The sequence below is a fragment of the Danio aesculapii genome, chromosome 21 (assembly GCF_903798145.1).
Source record: "Danio aesculapii chromosome 21, fDanAes4.1, whole genome shotgun sequence".
NCBI lineage: Eukaryota > Metazoa > Chordata > Actinopteri > Cypriniformes > Danionidae > Danio > Danio aesculapii.
The window spans coordinates 33,282,734-33,301,361 of record NC_079455.1 but is presented as its reverse complement, the minus strand read 5'-3'; the positions used below and the strand labels follow the sequence as shown (position 1 = coordinate 33,301,361).

Here is an 18,628-nt window from a genome sequence, read left to right as displayed (position 1 = left end):
AGCTTCAGTGGGCGACCATGTGAGAGTTGCAGAGAGCTAGCTGCCGCCGTAAAAAGTATTTAAATGAGAAAATTAAGGCCTTTTAAAAGTTATTAAAAAGTCTTAATTGCATTTTTACTAGGGCCTAAATTTTGTTCAAACGTTGTCCAATGTGTTTGACTCCAAAAAAGCAAAAATATATTCATTTTCTCCTAATATTAACCACGGCATGCTCGAAGCACTCGATTGGTTTGGGCTGGGGCGTGTCCGGCCAAGCTCCTGCATCCGGGTGATGTCATATAATTTGCGACAAACGTTGGAAGGTGATGTGACGCTCTTTACATGTAGCCAAACCATAGAGTAAAACAGACGCAAAATGGGAAGATGTAAGTTTACATACTCCTGGTTGGAGAAAGACGAGTTTAAACAGTGGCTGAAGCCTGTCGCTGAAAACAACCGCATAATTTATTATTTAAAGCTTTGTTTCTTCCAAGCTCATCTGAGTTCTGTTGCATGGTTGTGCTCCATTGATTTACAGTTGAAGTCAAAATTATTAGCCCCCCTGCTAATTTTTTTCCCCCCGATTTCTATTTAACAGAGAGATTTTATACATTTTTAAACATAATAGTTTTAATAACCCATTTCTAATAACTGATTTATCTTTGTCATGATGACAGTAAATAATATTTTACTAGATATTTTTCAGGACACTACTATGCAGCTTAAAGAGACATTTAAAGGCTTAACTAGGTTAATTAGGTTAACTAGGCAGGTAAAGGTAATTAGGCAAGTTATTTTATAACGATGTTTTTTCTGTACACTATCGAAAAAAAATGGCTAAAAGGGCTAATAATTTTGGCCTTAAAATGGTAAAATGCTTTTATTCTAGCTGAAATAAGACTTTCTCCAGAAGAATAAAGTATTATCAGACATACTGTAAAATTTCCTTGCTCTGTTAAACATCATTTGGGAAATATTTAAAAAAGAAAATAAATTCAAAGGGGGTTTAATAATTCTGATTTCAACTGTATTTAACTGTTTATTAAGTTAAAGGTTTGACACTGATTAGAACTTGAAGTGGTGACGAGGTCTTGAAATATTCTGAGAAGGTCTTAAGGAAAGTCTTACAAAAGGTATTGAAATAACCTTTAGGATTCCTGAATATACCCTGTATATACATGTATATTAAAAAGAGAATTAAATACATTTATTCTTTACACATTTGTCAACAGAACTAATTCTAAGTTTTCATGAAGAAAAAAAATAAAAAGGAATAGTAAATTAATTGTCACCAATTCCACCAACGGGTAGCAGATACTCAACAAATAAAAAGCCTTATTTTATTGCTCAAAACTATCATAGATCTCCAGATTATTCATAATAACAACACAGTTGCTCTCAGCAGGCTATTTGAAGCCCAACAGTAATTGCCTTGAAATGTGTTGAAGGTGAATTTGTTACAAAAGCGCTGTTTTGATGGCTCTGGCAGCAGTGCTTTTAAAAGGGATGGATTTAGAGAAGCAGCCTCTCAGAGAGGGGTTTTGGCATGCTGACACTTTAGCATCTATAACTGTTAACCTGTCAGCACACTAAAACCCCTCTCAGAGAAGTTCCATCTCTAAAATCATCCCCTTCAAGGCACTGTCACCAAAAATATTAAAGCGAAAACAAAACATAAAACCTCACTAACTGACACTGAAAAACTGCTTCTCTTTTTTTCAGTTGTTTTTAGTTTAGACCATGCACCCCGTGTACCCTCCATCTATGCTTGTATGAGGGAAATGAGCTTGTCCTTTCTGAAACCTTGGATGTGAGTAATGTATGTTTACATGCTCCGCGACCTCCTCCTGAATTAGTCAGCAGCCCATTTTTGTCCCCTCAGAGGCGGACTATTCTCCTTTGTCCTGAATGTTTATCTCCGCGGTGATTGACCTTGGTTTTGTAGCGTCCTCTTGAGATGAGCCCACCCTCTCCGAGTCCCCTGAGTAAAACTTGCCTTTGTGACCATATTTTTAAAAGAGCAGAGGTGACATGTACGTTTTCTACACCTCTGCCCTGTCCCACAGGTTCCCAGCAGCGAAGGGGGACCCAGGAGGTCTTGTGACGGGAGAGGAACTGCTTTAGATGGATCTTACTTGGAGCTTCGTTCATTAGGGAGTAGAACTGAGAGAGGCGGGTCAGTGGAGTGCACTCATTCATTTTCAACTGGACCTTTAAGTGCACATTCCAGCATTAAGCAGAACTGCGAAGTCCATGACAGGTGCACCAGTCACGATTGTGAAAGTGCATGTTGTGATCCAAGTTTCTCCAACAGGGAGCCTTCAGCCTGCGATGGCCTGAAACTGCGTGGTGCTTCTACACTCAAGTGCTCTCATCAGTGCCACTGCCACAAAATGGAAAATGGTGGCATGCACAAAGCTAATCAGAGCAGAGTAGTGCCACCGTCTGGTCAGGAGAACTGGGAGGAGAAACGACGATGTCTACTTATGCAGAAGAAACAGTTGGAAATGGAGAGGGAAAGAATTCAAGCTCGGTTGGCCCAACAAGAAGAGAAACTTTTACACCAGAACCAGCAGCTGCACCAGTCTTACCTTCAGTACAGCAAGTATGTGCCTAAGACAGGCCCTTTGTTTGCATGGTTTGGTTAAAAAGTGTAAGACTAAACATGCATACAATGATGTTCATGCAACTGGAAAGTAGTGTTTTTTCACTCTTTAAAACAAACGTAAATGAATGGAAAATTTCAGCTATTTCAGCTTCTGTGGTAGTCGTAATAATTCTAGTAATATTTAGTTTACTTTGAATTGAACTGTGAATTTGTCTCTTTTGAAGGCTTCAGCAAGCAACCACAACAGACTTTGAGAAAGGCCTAAATGGAGACAGCAGTTTTAATAAGGGTCCACAGTCCAGTTTTGTAATGGATCAGGTAACACACAGGTACAGCCGGTCTTTAAAACTGCATTGTATGATTCTAGATAAAATAGAATGAAACAAACTATTTTCTTTAAACTTTTTAGCGGTAGTGAACTTTTAGAGTTTTTCAATATTTTTTCAATATACATTTATTTATATTACAGGCAATACATTTATAATGTTACACATATTTAGAGGTGCAGTATGTAAGTTTGATATCCAGTGGTTGAACTAGGTATTGGATTCCTGGATCAAAACATACACAAGCGCAGGTGGCCAGATTGAGGACCAACAGAAGTGAGTCTGATGATCGAGACTAAAGGCTGATTTAATTTCTGTTTCATATAAAAGCAATGGCACGTGATACAAGGAATATTTTCCATATTAAATGGAGTTTTTGTTCTAACCAACACCTTGAATCGATATATTAGAAATGGCTTCTATTACTTGCAGCTGAACAACAGAAAACTGACAATGATTACCCCATGTACTCCTCATGTGCTTTTATTCAGTATTAAATGTTTACAATTTGAGTTTAAATGCCATTTTACAAGACATTTTATTGCCATACCAATGGCCATACCAATACCAAAATAAACCGTTTGAAATTGAACTTTAGAACGGTGACTCAGTGTATTCAAGCGAAGTTAACAAATATCAGTCATTTAGCATGTACATTTAATAGTGTTAAAGAGGTTTAATATGTATTAATTAGATTAAAACTTGCATAAACCTTACCATTTCGTGCGTGAGTGCATATTCTGTGCTTCTGAATGGCTGTATTTAAATTTCTGTTGTGTTTCGTTTGGTGCAAACAGCCAAATTGCTACTGCAAATCTCATCACGTAGTATTGTTATTAGGACACAGGGTTACAATGTAACCTGCTCACCTAATGTTTACATTTGTAATATTCATATTATTTGCTAATTAATAACCTCATGTGGAACTCTGAATCTGCGTCTCATTTTGGAATCTGCTATTGTCCAACGGAGGTCGCATTTCGGTCACGGGCGCATGCTTTGAGAGCCTTTCTAAATAAATGAATGAAATAAGCATTTTTCCAACAAGGCAACCCGGGGTGCTGAAATATAATTGGCTAAACTGCCATTGGGCAGGTTTAAAGAACCAAAATACAGCATTCCGGCAGGTAACAGACATTTTCAAAACAGAATAACTAACTTCAGCATTATTTTTCAGATAAACAAGAATATCTGCAAACATATATAATGGTATTTTTATTTTTTAGAAGAGTTAAAAACTTACATACAGCACCACTTTCTAAAAATTTAAGTTCTAATTTTTTCAAAATATGACTGTTTTTACTGTATTTTCAATTGAATAAAAGCAGCCTTTGTGATCAATCTCAAACTTTTGAACAGCGGCGAAGCCTAATATCTTTCCCTCTCTTTTATTAAGCAATGAAATAAAAGATGGAGAATCACACACTTTGCAGGAAAGTGTTCCACAACCTTTAAGTAACATACAGGAACATACATCAGGTATTGAGCAACCTGCACCAAAGCTTTCAAAAGGTACGCTGACAAGAGATTACGCTGAATAACTTATTGCTTTCTGCTTTTCACTTTACCTCCCTAATTGGAAATTTGCATTTTGTCCTTTTAAGTATCTCTCATTTTCTCCAACAGAGATCTCCATTACCAAGAAAGATATGGCCACCTCTCCTGTGGTTCCACAAAGCTTCCACACATCTGCTCATCCCAAAATTCCTGTTGGCCTTCCTAGCACTCCACAGGCTTCCCGGTGAGTTAAGGCGTTCCTCAGGGTTCGGTTTTTAGCCCACTTCTGTTTTTCCCTGTCATGAATGGGCTTCTTTATATGCACATTTCAAGTCATCCCAGCCTGTCTAGTTTCAGCCCAGCTGTCTAATGCAACCCTTTCTGTATTTTCAGATGATCAAAACATTTAATTTTGCCACTTGACAGTTCGGTCACTCAACTACCATTTGGCGATTCTGTAGAGAGGCTGTGTTGCAATTTGTATACGGGGTGGGGGGGGGCTTTTGGTGCTCGAGAGAAGCCACTCTCAGGAAACTCAATGAAAAGACCCATACAAGTAAATACAATTTAACAAGTTCAATTCAAAAAGGAGTGAAAAGAGGGAAATTACAGCAATTTCGCCTCAACAGCGCAGCAGGGGCCAAAACCATGCATTAATTGTGTTTTTGGAGTCCCTGCTTCTGCTATAGAGCTTCATAATGCATGAATGTGAAATAAGAGAAGGGGTGTGAGAGGTGATGTATGGGGGAATGAGAACAAAACATGGAAAAAGGGACAAGATGCAAAGGAAGAAAAAAAGGGGAAGCTGGTCTGGGCCATACGCAGTGCGAGGCCTATTTGATGAGTTAAATGAAGATTTTTGCCGGCCAGCGCTGAGGCTGACAGGAGCCAAGCTGAGTCCCATTAGCTGGCGTAGCAGGGCCCAGCAGCAGGTGTAATTGAACAGAGTCTTCCAGTCCGGGCCGAGAACGCGCCGCCTCCCTCAGCTTAATGAGAAAGAGTGAGGCAGAGAATGAATCACTGACCGCTAGCGCGAGACACACTCTGGGATAGGGAAGGAAATTCATTACCGTTTTCTTTTAACGTAGAAAGGTAATTAATGTGACAGCATGTCTTTTTTCCCTTCTCCAACCCCCACAGCGAGAGCATGAGCATGTCTTGTTTAGCACACCATCTCTGAAAAATGCAGATTATTTGTAAGTCATTTGTAAGGCATATTTCTTCTCCTTTTTTCCCTAGAAGAAAATGTACTGACTTCAGAAGTAATTGCCTTTTTTATATGTTATGGTGAATATTTTGCATTAATATGTTCCTTTCTGTCTCAGATGTTTCATTATCAAGGCAGAACTTTTACAGGGGCCAGTAAAATTAGGCTGCTTTGTGTGCTGCCATGATATTTGTGGAATGCATACCAAGAGAATGTCAGAACTGACAGGGGATTGAATACTTGCGTATGCTTAATATGTACCTGGGATCTTGGGAAGGGCCAGATGTGAACCAGGGCAGAGGATGTGTTTCTTAATGAACAGTCAAACTGTTGAATTTGAAGTGGCTATTCTGTAAGATTCACCTTTCATTATTATATCAAGCAGCCTTGAAGCGTCAAATCAAAGATATGTGATAAATTAGGCAGAGATGGCTCTTTTACACGTTAGATTGAAAAGTTAATTTAATGAACAGGTTTGTCATATTATAACCTGATGGATAGACTATAATTACACATCAGGGGCCGGTTGCACCTGCAATGCTTAAATTAAAAAATAGCCTAGTTGTGACTTTAAGGGGGCACTAAGTCTCACGGTTCGGTTACAATTATCATGCCATCGAGTCGGTTCAATTCAATATCACGGTGCATTGACGATGCTTTCCATACACAATTTTATATTTTACTTCCCAGCACAGGAATTCTAGTATTAATTCATAAACATTTATATTAGGGTTGTCATGATACTGGAATTCGGTACCAATCAGTACTGACGTTTTAAAAAACGTCCATTTCCTGCGAACATTTAAGCGATGTGGAGTACGTTTTTAAACATTGCTGATTTGTCATTGTGTTCACGTGCTCAACAGAAAAGACTGTGATTGGCCGTGAGAGTCATCGGTTCACCAAACTCACCGAGGTTTACTGTGTGTAACCACAGATACAGGAACACTGGAGTGTTTTAAAGCCATGATTCATCAGCGGATCGCTCTTATGTCAGCTTATAGACAAACCAGCTGATCGACGTAACTTTGAAACACTCCAGTGGGATAACTATAAATATCCCGCTGTTCACCGATGGGTGACACTGATAAACGGCAGCGGCTATTACAGCTGATCCCTGATATATGCGGTGGAGAAAACTCGCTCTGCGGACACGCTCGTGTCTGTATCCAGAAGTATCGATGTAACAGCCAAGAGAAGAGGAAAATTCATGCTAGCAGGTCAAAGGCCACAGTGAGAGAGAGAGAAATGGAGTTTAATTTTTTGAATCACATTGAAATGGGGCCTTCTGCTGTTACTGTGTCGGTGTCAGTGAGAGACTGTCCAGCAAACACACATGCAGTGAATTGTGCAGAGTTTCTGCGTTTTTAAGTAGTTGGATTGTTTTAGTTACTCTCAGTCGCCTCCCTCGCCATAGTAAGCTCCCGTGACATAGCGCATATGAGATAAATGACATCAGTATTTAATAACCGGTTATGATCTATTACTGAACTAATACCGAATTGTCCGCATCTGCATTGTGGTGCACGGAAATTTTTTTAAATTTTGACACCCCTAATTTTTTTTGTTTGTCAAAAAAGTTTATCTTTGAATGAGTGTTTTGTGTAAATTGTGTCCATCAATTAAAACGAGAGTTTCTTCATGACTGAGTTATTCTTCCTGCTCTTCACGTGTAGGATTTAAAAAAAATTCAAGGTTAACGATTTGATAACTTCATGTGTATTTCGTGTGCATTCACAGCTTGCAACGCATGTACGTCGTCTGTTATAGTGACTCCCTGTAATGTACTATAAAAATGTCATTTTTCATTATTATTTTTTTTAGGGCAGTTATATATAGATGCAGTAGCTGCAGAATTTTAAAGCAGTTTAACGATTTAAATGCTTTTTATTGGATATTACGTCATTCAATGCGACTACGCATGACTTTACGGAGAGCTTATGACCTACTAACTACGGTTTGCCTCAAGAACATGTGATGCAACCAAAGTAAGAACAAATTTAGTTACAAACTAGCTAGTAGTTACTAAGCCCCTAGTGTGGACTTTACATTCCAGTTTAAGAAAGAACTTACGAACAGCTGGTGGAACTCTAGCCAGATTTTTACTCCAGCTGCTTAAGAAAAATCCTAAAATGTTTATGTGAATACAGAAATTCTGGAATAATTCTTTGCTCAGGCCTGTCTGATCATTTGAAGCACAACATGTGCGAGCAGATGTGTGTCAGTCATTGTGAGTTTTTGAAGCAGGCTTGTGTTTTATGTTTTGTTTTTTATATAATTTTAATAATAATTATATGATAAATACCTATAATTATAATCATAAGATAAACTGAACCATGAATTTTTATTAACTGAAAATTATAATAAACTACTATTTCCCATAGTCAGAAAATAAATGATGTACAAAAAAATCCAAATACTCAATATGCGTAAAGCAGATTAATTTATCATGTAAAAAGGTACATCTGATGTTCACGTTATTTTTAATTAACAAATGCATGTGTGTCCTTACAAAATCTCAAGATGTTTGATAGACCATCACAGGAAACACACTAAACAAGAACATACTCTAATGAGCTGATCACGTTTGCACTGTCCAACTATATAAAAACTTTTAAGTATGGAAGATCAATATTTTATTGTAGCTTACACTCTGGAGAGTAATGCATCTTTGCATTATTCAAACTAAACTTGGTTTAAAGAAATCAATGAAGTCAGTGATTTTATAGTTTTTATTTATTATTTTTTTCAAGAAGCCAGAGGTTAGACACCGCCGGGCTGTCTCCTGAACAACCTTAGGTCTGGCCCAGGGTCTGATGTGTCTGATGCCAGAGGGACACACTTTAATACAACAATCCTGTCAGCCCACAGTCAATCAATAGACAAGCACTTTATTAAAACAAGTTTGCTTTAAAAGGAAAAAGATGCCATGGGAAAAAAGCTCAGGATAATGAAAATGATTATGGATGTCTCGTGTCTGCTTGAGTTCATAACATTTCACCCTGCTTTTTTATTGTCAGAATCATTGTGTGTGTGTGAACCCAAGAACTGATTCTTGCATAACACACTTAGATATGTCTTATCTTTCACATTCAGGGCCTTTAAAGTTCCTGCTAAGGCAAGTGTCACTATTACTATTTTTTTATACTTTGTGGGAAGGATTATCAACTTAAAATATGAAACTTTATCATGTTTGTCGCCCTGCACCATTTGTGGAGAAGAATGAATGAGTTGAGTGTTTTGCGGAGTAGAGTCTGTCTGCGGACTGCAAGACAGGCATAACATGAAAGGGTGTAACTTGAAGTTATGGAGACCCACATGTGTTGGCAAACTATGGTGTCGGCAAGATGACTCTGTACATCAGTTATTAACGTCTAGACCTACCACAACCCTAAACCCAACCATCATTGTTATTAACGTCTACACCTTCCCCAAACCTAAACCCAACCATCACAGTTATTAACATCTACACCTACCACAACCCTAAATCCAACCATCATCATTAATGTCTGTACCTTCCCTAAACCCAACCATCATCATTATTAACGTCTACACCTTCCCTAAACCTAAACCCAACCATCATAGTTATTAACAACTACACCTACCCATAACCCAACCATCAGTTATTAACATCTACACCTTCCCCAAACCTAAACCCAACCATCACAGTTATTAACGTACAACTACGAGTTGTGGAGGCTTTTATACTTAACGCGCTTGCCATTGCACTGATATTTGCAACCACGGGGGCGAGGCCGAGTAGGCTAACTGTCATGACAAAACGGATGAAGTAGTCAGCACGTGGAGTTGCAACGTGGAGTTGCTGAATGAATATAATAATGTATCAAATGAATTGGTTGTGAATAAATTTTGGAGAAAACTCATGAAAACATTAGAGGAATATGTTCTCTAGTAAGTATTTGCACCATCTTGCCAACAACATCTCATTGTGACATCTTGCATGGTTCAATGGGATCTCGATAACTGCAAGTTACATCTAACTTACTACAAGTTGTGCCCCTTCATGTTACACCCCTGTCTTGCAATCCGCAGTCAGGTACACTTGGTTTTGCATTGTATATTTTAGCAATCAGACTTCAATAATCACAATTTTCACACCGTGGGCAATAAAACAAAAAAAAAATTGATAAAGACATTACAGCATTCTCTGAGAATGCACTAGCAAACCAGATAGCAGTGTATTGGCAAAATCATAATATGCTGAAAACATGCAGAATTTAATAAGAATATGTTAATTAATAATAACATTCTTTTTAATATGCATGTAAAATGTTTTATTTAATATTATACAGTATTTAATACCTTAAAAATATTCAGCAAAAGCCACTTTTTGCATTTGTTAAGTCCACTCACATTTCCTTTTAGAAGAGAGAAAAAAGTCTTGATCTTGTTCAGGAGAGTGAACTGCACTGTAAGTGTCACAAAAGAGATGAATTATGCAGTCATACTGATAAAACTCCTCAACCGCTGCAAGAATAGTCAAAACAATACACTTATCGAGCCTACGTTCCTCCTTCAAATTACCTCGACCATTTTAAATTAACCTGTGCAGGCTTAGGCCATCTTTTGTAAACTCCTCTTCACTTTACAAGAGGAACATTTTTTTGAATTGTGTATCTTATTAAAATTTTCAGGGCTGTGTTGATAAGAGTTGAAGTGAGAAATGTCAGCGCTCCTGTGCTTCTCCTCAGCTTACTATTGATTTAGAAGAAAATTGACATGCAGTTTTGTCGGCATTTGGGCGTTTAGGATTTTTTTTTATAATACTGTTTGGGCTACAAATTTGTTTGGGCTCTCATGCGTGTCGGACATTTTTAATGAGAACAGTAAAATAGCTGGAGTCAGAGGCGGGGGGAAACTGATAAACTGTCTTTTGTTTGGAATTACTGAAGTAGAACCCGTTTCTTTCTTTGTGTCTTTTTCCCTCTCTGTATTACTCTTTCTCTCTCACATTGATGAGAGTCTTTTTATTTTTATTTTTATTTTTTTAGATGCTCAGGTTTAGAAAATGATTTATGCAGTAGCGATTTTAGTATGTTTTTATGTATTTTTCCACCTTCATTCAGAAACACTCTGCAAGAGTATTGCATATTGTTCTGCTCCAAGTGAAGGCTGCTTTGCTTAGAAGTAATTTTAATTAAATTGATCAAATAGGAGTAATTGTATGCAATCTATTTTATTGATTTAGTATTATACATTACAAATTACACACATTTGGGACTAAGACGAGATGTTCTATTTTGTTGTTAACACCAAATTATTATTCTTCCAAAATTGCCTGATCACATTTTTTGTATATAAAGTATTGTTGCAGTGATTGACACTGTTGTTGGTGTCTTCTGTAAATTATAGCAAATAGAGAAGCTGATTTCAGTTAATTTTTCCAATCGACAACCGCTGCTGGTTAACCGAATGTTAACTGTTAACCGCTCAGATTAATATTAAATTATTATTTCATTAAAAAAAGAATTGATGTGTCTATTTTGTGTCTAACACATAAAATATTGCATTTTAAAATACTGATGCTTTTTAACATGCGAACAACAGCATAACCTACAAAACATATTAACAACAGAACATCTTCAAGCGCTTGCAGTGTTTCCAACAGTATAAAAAAAGAATAAAATAAATAAAAGTAATAACATAAATAGGCTTGCCTTAGATATTTTCACTTGAATTACAAAATGAAAATACTCACTGAATCTCTTTTAAAGAACTGGCATAGATTATTTTTTCCAATTATATGCTTTTTTTTCCCGTCAATTAAAAATAGGCTACGTCAAATCGATCACTCTATAGAAAATATGCCTTTAATTAATGCTCCACTGTAATTGTTGTATCACAAACCTCTGTCAACATTTGTAATAGACCATTTTGAGCAATTTAAATAAAAACAATGGTCCCAACATATTTCCTGTTTTACAATTTTAATCTCTATAGCTTCTGAGAATCCAAAAAGAGCCAGATATTGATAATGTTATGATAGCTGTTTTAACATTATGATTGAATTGTCTCTTATTACAGTTAATTAATAGTTTGATAACAAGCAGGAAATGTTCATGGGCCAATGACATGACCACATTGAAATGATCTATGGAAGATTGTTTTTAGCATTTGATTTTACCTCAAAGCTTCTGTGCTTTCATTTTCGCCATCTCACTCGCAGTTCATGTGCGTGCATCAGCACATGAGTTATCATGCAAAAATTGAGTAAATCATTGGATTTGTTTGATTCGTAGAATAAGGTATGTATAGGCTATTTTAAAAATGGATCTTTTGTAAAAACTATTAATAACTGTTATTTTCCAAATGGAAAAAATGTTGGTTGTACACTTAAATCATCAAAACTATATCTGTTGTTTATGAGCGGTGCGGAGTTTTTCTTTCTCCACTTGTGCAAAAACACTGAGGTGTTTATGACACAGATTCAAGAGACCGGCAATCACCATCTGCGATGGTTTGGCATCAACTTGTCTGTGTGATTAGCAATATCCTTCTTTCTTTGCTTTCATTTTGCTTCTTTGACAAATACGTCTGTAGTTGCACGTGTTATCGCCAGGCAAGTACGTGTTGCACATTTACGTAGCAAAACCTAAATTATACAGAATAAAAAATATATTTTTAACAGTGTAACTGATACAGTTAATCAGGTAAAAATGCATCTTTGTGGTTAACGGTTAATCAGTTAATGTGAGCATACCTAATAGCAAACATAAAGTCATTCTTTTTTGCACAGAACAATGAAAATAAACAGGACACATCTAATGTACAGAACAAAATGTAAAGCTGTATTACAATTTTATTGTTTTTTTTTTGTTTGAAAACACATTTTTGTCAGTGACCCATTTACTAATATTATTATTTTAAAATTATTTGTATCATTTTTTTTTTTTTTGTGATTGCAGAAATTTGCTTCAATAATAAAGAGACTTAAATACTAGCATCACACTGCTCAGCTCTACTTTTCTATTTCAGGGATCTTGAACTCCGTTTCCAATCCTTAGCTGATCCATTGAATGAACAGATAGCATTTGGGATTAGCAGACCTCCTCTTAAGTGATATTAATGTCTCATGGTCATTCACCAGTGGACCTTGTGAAAAGCAATGAAAGCATTTGAGTAAATATGACTGCCAAACACATTAGCATTCTCTCCGGCAATTTCCTCTACCAACGCCCTAACATCCCCCTCCCCCGCCCAAACTACACCTACTCCTTCCCTTGTTATAGATTGTGACCGGCGGTAAGAAATGCATTATTCATATCGGCGATGTCGTTCGTTGATGGATGGCTGTTTGAGAGGCCTGTCCGTTAAATAAATCAACAAATAAAAATGCTAATTCTCACATTTCAAGAGGGAGCCTTGCCAAAGTCCCACCCCATCAGCCATCCACCCTCAGTGTAAGCTCTCTTTCTCTTCCTCATTCCCTCTGATGCAAATGTGCAGGAGAATTGTCGGATGGCAAATCGATTGCCATTTGCCAAAATGACAAAATGAGATTCCCGGATTGGACGCTACACTATTGTTGTCATAGGTAGTGAGCGTAAATGAAACCTACAGTGTAGATTCAAGTTTCAGGCTTAAAAGGAAAAGAATATTAAGATACTTGACCTATTATGATGTCTTGAACTATTTGAAGCATTTCTTTTATTGAGTGAATATTTTAAGCTGCAGGCTGACAGTTAGTGAGTATTTTTGTAAGTATCTGTTTATTCGTACAGATGAAGCATACCTGACAGAAAAGGTTATGTGCATTTCTTAATAAAATCACTTGGCAAGATCTATTATGTTACAAGAAATATGATAATTACCAACAGATGTAACATTAGCAGTGCAAAATTGCAAGAGTAAAATTACTGGAAAACAGCTGACAAATTTACAGTGCAAAAACAATGTAAGAGTCAACATTAGCTGTTTCATGCAGTTGCTGAAATGCAAATGGATGTGACATGTAGTTGGTAATCACTTGCATAGGGAAGTGTCCATGAAGGAGAGATGGGAGAGGCTTGCTCCTTGGCAAACCCTACTTAGGCATTATTTTAAGACATTATGAATTCACCAACCCTATTTATTAGGTACTTATAAAGCCAAATCAGCCAAACACGTAGCAATGCTTTACGGCATGTAGACATGCCTGTAGTAAAGAGCCTCTAAATGAAGAAGGTGATTTTTAAATGACTTTTAATATTGCTTTGTTGTTGGTACCAGATGAGCTGGTCTGAGTTTTTCAGAAACTTCTGATCTGCTGAAATGTTACATACAGATCCTTACAGTTCACAAAGACTGGTCAGAAAAAGAGAAAATATTTAGAGAGAAGCAATTATGTGTGGGGAAATGCCTTGTTAATGCCAGAGGAGAATAGCCAAACTGATGGTTCACTAAGACCATCTCTGAATGCACAACATGTCAAACCTTGAAGCAGATGAGCTACAGCAGAAGAATCATAAGATAAGAGAAGTTCACACAATTACTTTTGCTGCTTGTTTAAACTACTTATTTAAAATTTGTTAAAACAACACATATTTTCTTTTTTGGGACAACTTAATTGGGTTGTTCAATCCTCTTAAATTTGTAAACATAATTGAGTTAACTTAATCAATTTGTGTTGGGACAATGTGAGGGAATTGTGTGGAATCCAGCATTTTTTACAGTGCAGGCTGATGATTGGGAAAAAGTTTCACTTGTCTGATGAGTCTTGATTTCTGTTGCAACATTTGGATGGTAGATTTTGGAATCTATTTGGAATCTTAAATGGAAAACAAAGCAGTCTATCCGTCAGTCAGTCTATCCCACTACTAGCAAAGTATAGCTAATAAATTGGTGTATATGGAGTGTATATTCCAAATTGAGGTATAAACAAAGGAAGTAAAATAAAATTTGAATGCATTATTGCATGCCTTTTGCCATAGCAATCATAGAATGCACTATGAAAGTAGTCATATAAAAAGTGACATATCAACAGAAGTATTACTCCTAAATTTATTTTGTACTTTATTCAAATGTATTGATTAATAACTAATTATTTTACCCAGTGAAAGACAGTAAAGCTGCATACTAAGGTTTAAACATATTGCATATTTTTTTTAATGCCAGTAGTTAGAACAAGTGTGCAGTGTCCTAGTTCGTCCTAAAAGCATGTAGTTTTTAAGGAGTATGTAACCAAAGAGTATACAAACTTTGACATACTATTTTCTCAATAATGGACCGTTATGTTGCCCTTTCAATCATCTTGTCCCATCATCCACATTTCTTTCATTTTTGCTTTCCTTCTATATTGGTGATGCAGCAGCAGGTTAATCTGCTATTCGCTGATCATTGATGAAGAGAAGTCTTCGAAGGTGTTTGTATAATTATGCATTCAGAAGTTGACCCAACATGTCTTATAAAAGTTCACATTGTTGATGCAGATGAAATATATCTCGGAAAACGTCAAATAAATATATTCCAGAAGGTTAGATGTTAATTAAGAATCATTCAAACAACTTTACCAAAACCTCTCCAGTTAACCGTCGATCTTGCACATTCTCCATCTTTGTAGTTTTACGAACACTTTTTTTTTCAACTTGTATTTGTGATTTCAATCAAAATCATGTACACATTAGCGGTTAGAGTACCCACGGATCTGCTCTTTGAATTCCAACTGGATATAGTTCACCACCCGTTATGCAAACCAGTATTGTGCAGCATTTTTAGTTTTGCTAATTGTGACTGGTTGCTACCTCTAGAGCTAACAGTGGTTAACAAACTGCAGTGGCTTCAGGTGGTCTGTCAAAGGACCAGCTTCTTGGAGGTCTTGGTAAAGTGTGAAGTGAGATCAATTGTTTTGTAGTCCTCGGGGAAGTGGAGGTTTGCGATCTTTGGCAGCAGAACACAATGCAGGATGTGTTCCAAAGCTTCTGTAGGGCACCTTCATCAGTGCCAGCATGAGGAGAACAGGTGCTCAGGAACCCCACAGAGCTACCTGTGTGCAAACATGTGTTCAGCACTCTGGGGATCAGTCTGTCAACCTCAAAACTCAACTTTACAGATTCACCAGTTCACTCAGCCCTCACCTGGTCAACCGAAATAGGCATTCGGAGGAGGAGGAGTAGTTTTAGGTTTTAAAAAGAGAAGGAGAAGAGATCAGATAGATCAGATTTTATTTTATCCTAATGGGTTTCATGGAAAAGTTATTTTGACTATTTTCTATGCAAAAAAAGCTGTTGGATTGGCAAGCTCCAAAGTTCAGTCTTCTGAAAAGGCTGTGATCCATGCACTTGGTTGTTTTTCTGATGCTTGGTTTGCAAGTGGTTCAATAGATGCTTTGAAAAGTGAATTCTGCCGAGTAGTTCATCATATATCACTCCACTATTGACCTGTTGACAATGGAAGATTTTGATTATTAAAACCTTTTTTACTTTAATATTAATTTTAATTTTAGTCTTTTAATTTCTAACAGTATGATTGACTTTTACTATATTTACTATACCTTACTCTGTGATCAATGTATTAAAAAAGGCAAATTAAATTTGGTTGATAAAATTTAAGTTAAATGTAAAAAGTCAAATGTCAAATAGACATTAGCAAAATGACAATTTATGCATAAATATTTAGCGCTGTTTTATTCATTTTAATACATTCTTTTTTCCCTCACAACTAATTAAATTGACACTTAAAGTAATAGTTCACCCAAAAATGAATATTGTCATTGTCATTTATAACCGTAACAATTGACCTTCCATAGTTGTTTTTCCTAGCATGGAAGTCAATGGTTAAAGATTTTCAGCTTTCTTCAAAATATCTTCTTTTGTGTTCAACCAATAACAGAAAATCATAAAGGTTTGCAACCACTTGAGGGTGAGTAAATATTAAGTAAACACAAATATTTGGGTGAACTATCCCTTTAAATCGACAGGTATATTTACACTACCTGACAAAAGTCTTGTCACCTATCCACGTTTTAGGAACAACAAATAATAACTTCTAGTTGATAATTTGATATGTGGCTTATATGAAAGGCAAAGGCCTCTAGATTGCGCTTATTTGACCTAAATAAAATATCGTCATGACTTAATTAGGACAGTAAGGTCTGACTTTGCTTAGACAAAAGTCTTGTCACTTAACAGAAATAATGTACAGTATAGAATATAAAGTCATGGTGCAGTGGAAAAGGAATTAATATTGTGTACGACTCCCATGAGCTTGGAGGACCGCATCCATACATCTCTGCAACTTATTAATAAAGTCATCTGGAATGGCAAAGAAAGCGTTCTTGCAGGACTCAAAGAGTTCATCAAGATTCTTTGTTTTCATGCTCAATAATGTTCATGTCTGGTGACTGGACTGGCCAATCCTGGAACACCGTGACCTTCTTTACTTTCAGGAACTTTGTGGGGGCTGAAGTATGAGAAGGAGAACTATCCTGCTGAAGAATTTGCTCTCTCCTGTAGTTTGTAATGTAATGGGCAGCACAGATGTCTTGATATCTTAGGCTTTTGATATTGGCTGACAGATCTCTCACACGCCCCCTTACTGAATGTAACCCCAAACCATGATTTTTCCTTTACCAAACTTGACTGATTTCCGTGAGAATCTTTGGTCCATGTGGGCTCCAATTGGTCTTCTGCAGTATTTGTGATGATTGGGATGCAGTTCAACAGATCATTCATCTGAAAAATCTACCTTCTGCCACTTTTCCACATTATCAACTAGAAGTCTTTATTTGTTGCTATTACAACTGGGATCGATGACGAGACTTTTGTCAGGGAGTGTAGTACATGGACTGTAACATCCTTCCTTTTTTATAAAGATTAATATTTGGCAAATTTTAGCATGATATTTCAATGTATCTTGTAGAGTTAGAAAATCTATAATGCCTTTTATAAGATATTTTCTGCTGCATGTATCAAAAACGAACCCCATATGGTGATGAAAATTAGAAAAATGTTGATTGAAGTGATTACAATATTTTGTTGAATACTAAAAATGACTTTACCGACAGGTTTATTTTTTTTTATATCAAATTATTAAAAAAAAAATCATCCTGCACTTGAATTTGGCAACATAATAGCACAAAACTTCATTAAAATCTAATTTCAAGTGGAGTCTGACATGAGCAGTTGCTGTCTAAACCGAGTGCTCCAAATCAGTCACTTGTAATGTGCCATCAGCTATGATGTTGACTTGAAGCTACCTATGCAGCCTGTAAACATGTCACTAGATTTGAACCAGAGCTGAAGTGTCGCTCAAGGTGGATGGAAGTTCAGCATTCTGACAACCTTTAATTTCTATTTACCTTTCTTTAAAAACTTTTCAGGTGTAGCTGTCTGACACTTTTATGATATCAAAAAGTGTCAGACAGGAAGGAAATGGTGGATAATCATCGCTATCATGGTCGTGTAGCAAATACAGCTTTCACATGTCAATTGATGACACTGTTTTCTGCCTCTCATAAGAGCTGAGATCCACCCCAACACACACACACACAGATGTGTCTGAATAGCCACTCATCCCTCTGCTGCTTGGATGAAAATCAGCGCTGTTTAGAATGAGCAGTGAATTATGTTAGCAGCATCAGTGGAGCGTGCTTTAAGAATTCATGTTTTATATCTGAAATGTGCGTGTCTGTACTCGATGAATAATTTATTAAGCACCTCGACTGAGGGGTTGAATCTTTATTTGCTTAATCTTTGTTTATTTATTCTTTTATTTATTTATCTCCTCGCTCAGCTCTTTTATTTCTCCTGCCAAACTAGGAAAATAAAAAAAACCCTGCTTGTTCTTCATACGCAGCCTAAGGCCACACATTTCAAAGCCCAAGAACTCCATTGTCTAGTCAGATGCAACAGTGTTGTTTTAATGTAGGGCAATCTGAGTGGTACGTACAGTTGAGGTGAAAATTATTAGCCTTCCTGTGCATTTTTTCTTTTTCAAATGTTTCCCAAATGATGTTTAATAGAGCAAAGGAAATTTTCACAGTATGTCTGATAATATTTTTTCTTTTGGAGAGTC

The 18,628-nt window shown here is 36.6% G+C and overlaps 1 protein-coding gene across 3 annotated transcripts in view; it reads left to right on the top strand.

Moving 5' to 3' along the window:
* The window catches only part of kiaa1328 (KIAA1328 ortholog), a 38,397-nt gene that overhangs the window by 18,303 nt on the left and 1,466 nt on the right, over nucleotides 1–18,628 (top strand). For 2 of the 3 annotated variants that reach the window (XM_056446766.1, XM_056446767.1), the window contains exons 7-10: nucleotides 2,046–2,584; nucleotides 2,812–2,916; nucleotides 4,310–4,425; nucleotides 4,540–4,654. In XM_056446766.1, coding sequence (XP_056302741.1) covers nucleotides 2,046–2,584; nucleotides 2,812–2,916; nucleotides 4,310–4,425; nucleotides 4,540–4,654 — 875 coding nt within the window. The remainder of the gene's footprint in view (nucleotides 1–2,045; nucleotides 2,585–2,811; nucleotides 2,917–4,309; nucleotides 4,426–4,539; nucleotides 4,655–18,628) is intronic. The other variant, XM_056446768.1, reaches the window with a different exon arrangement.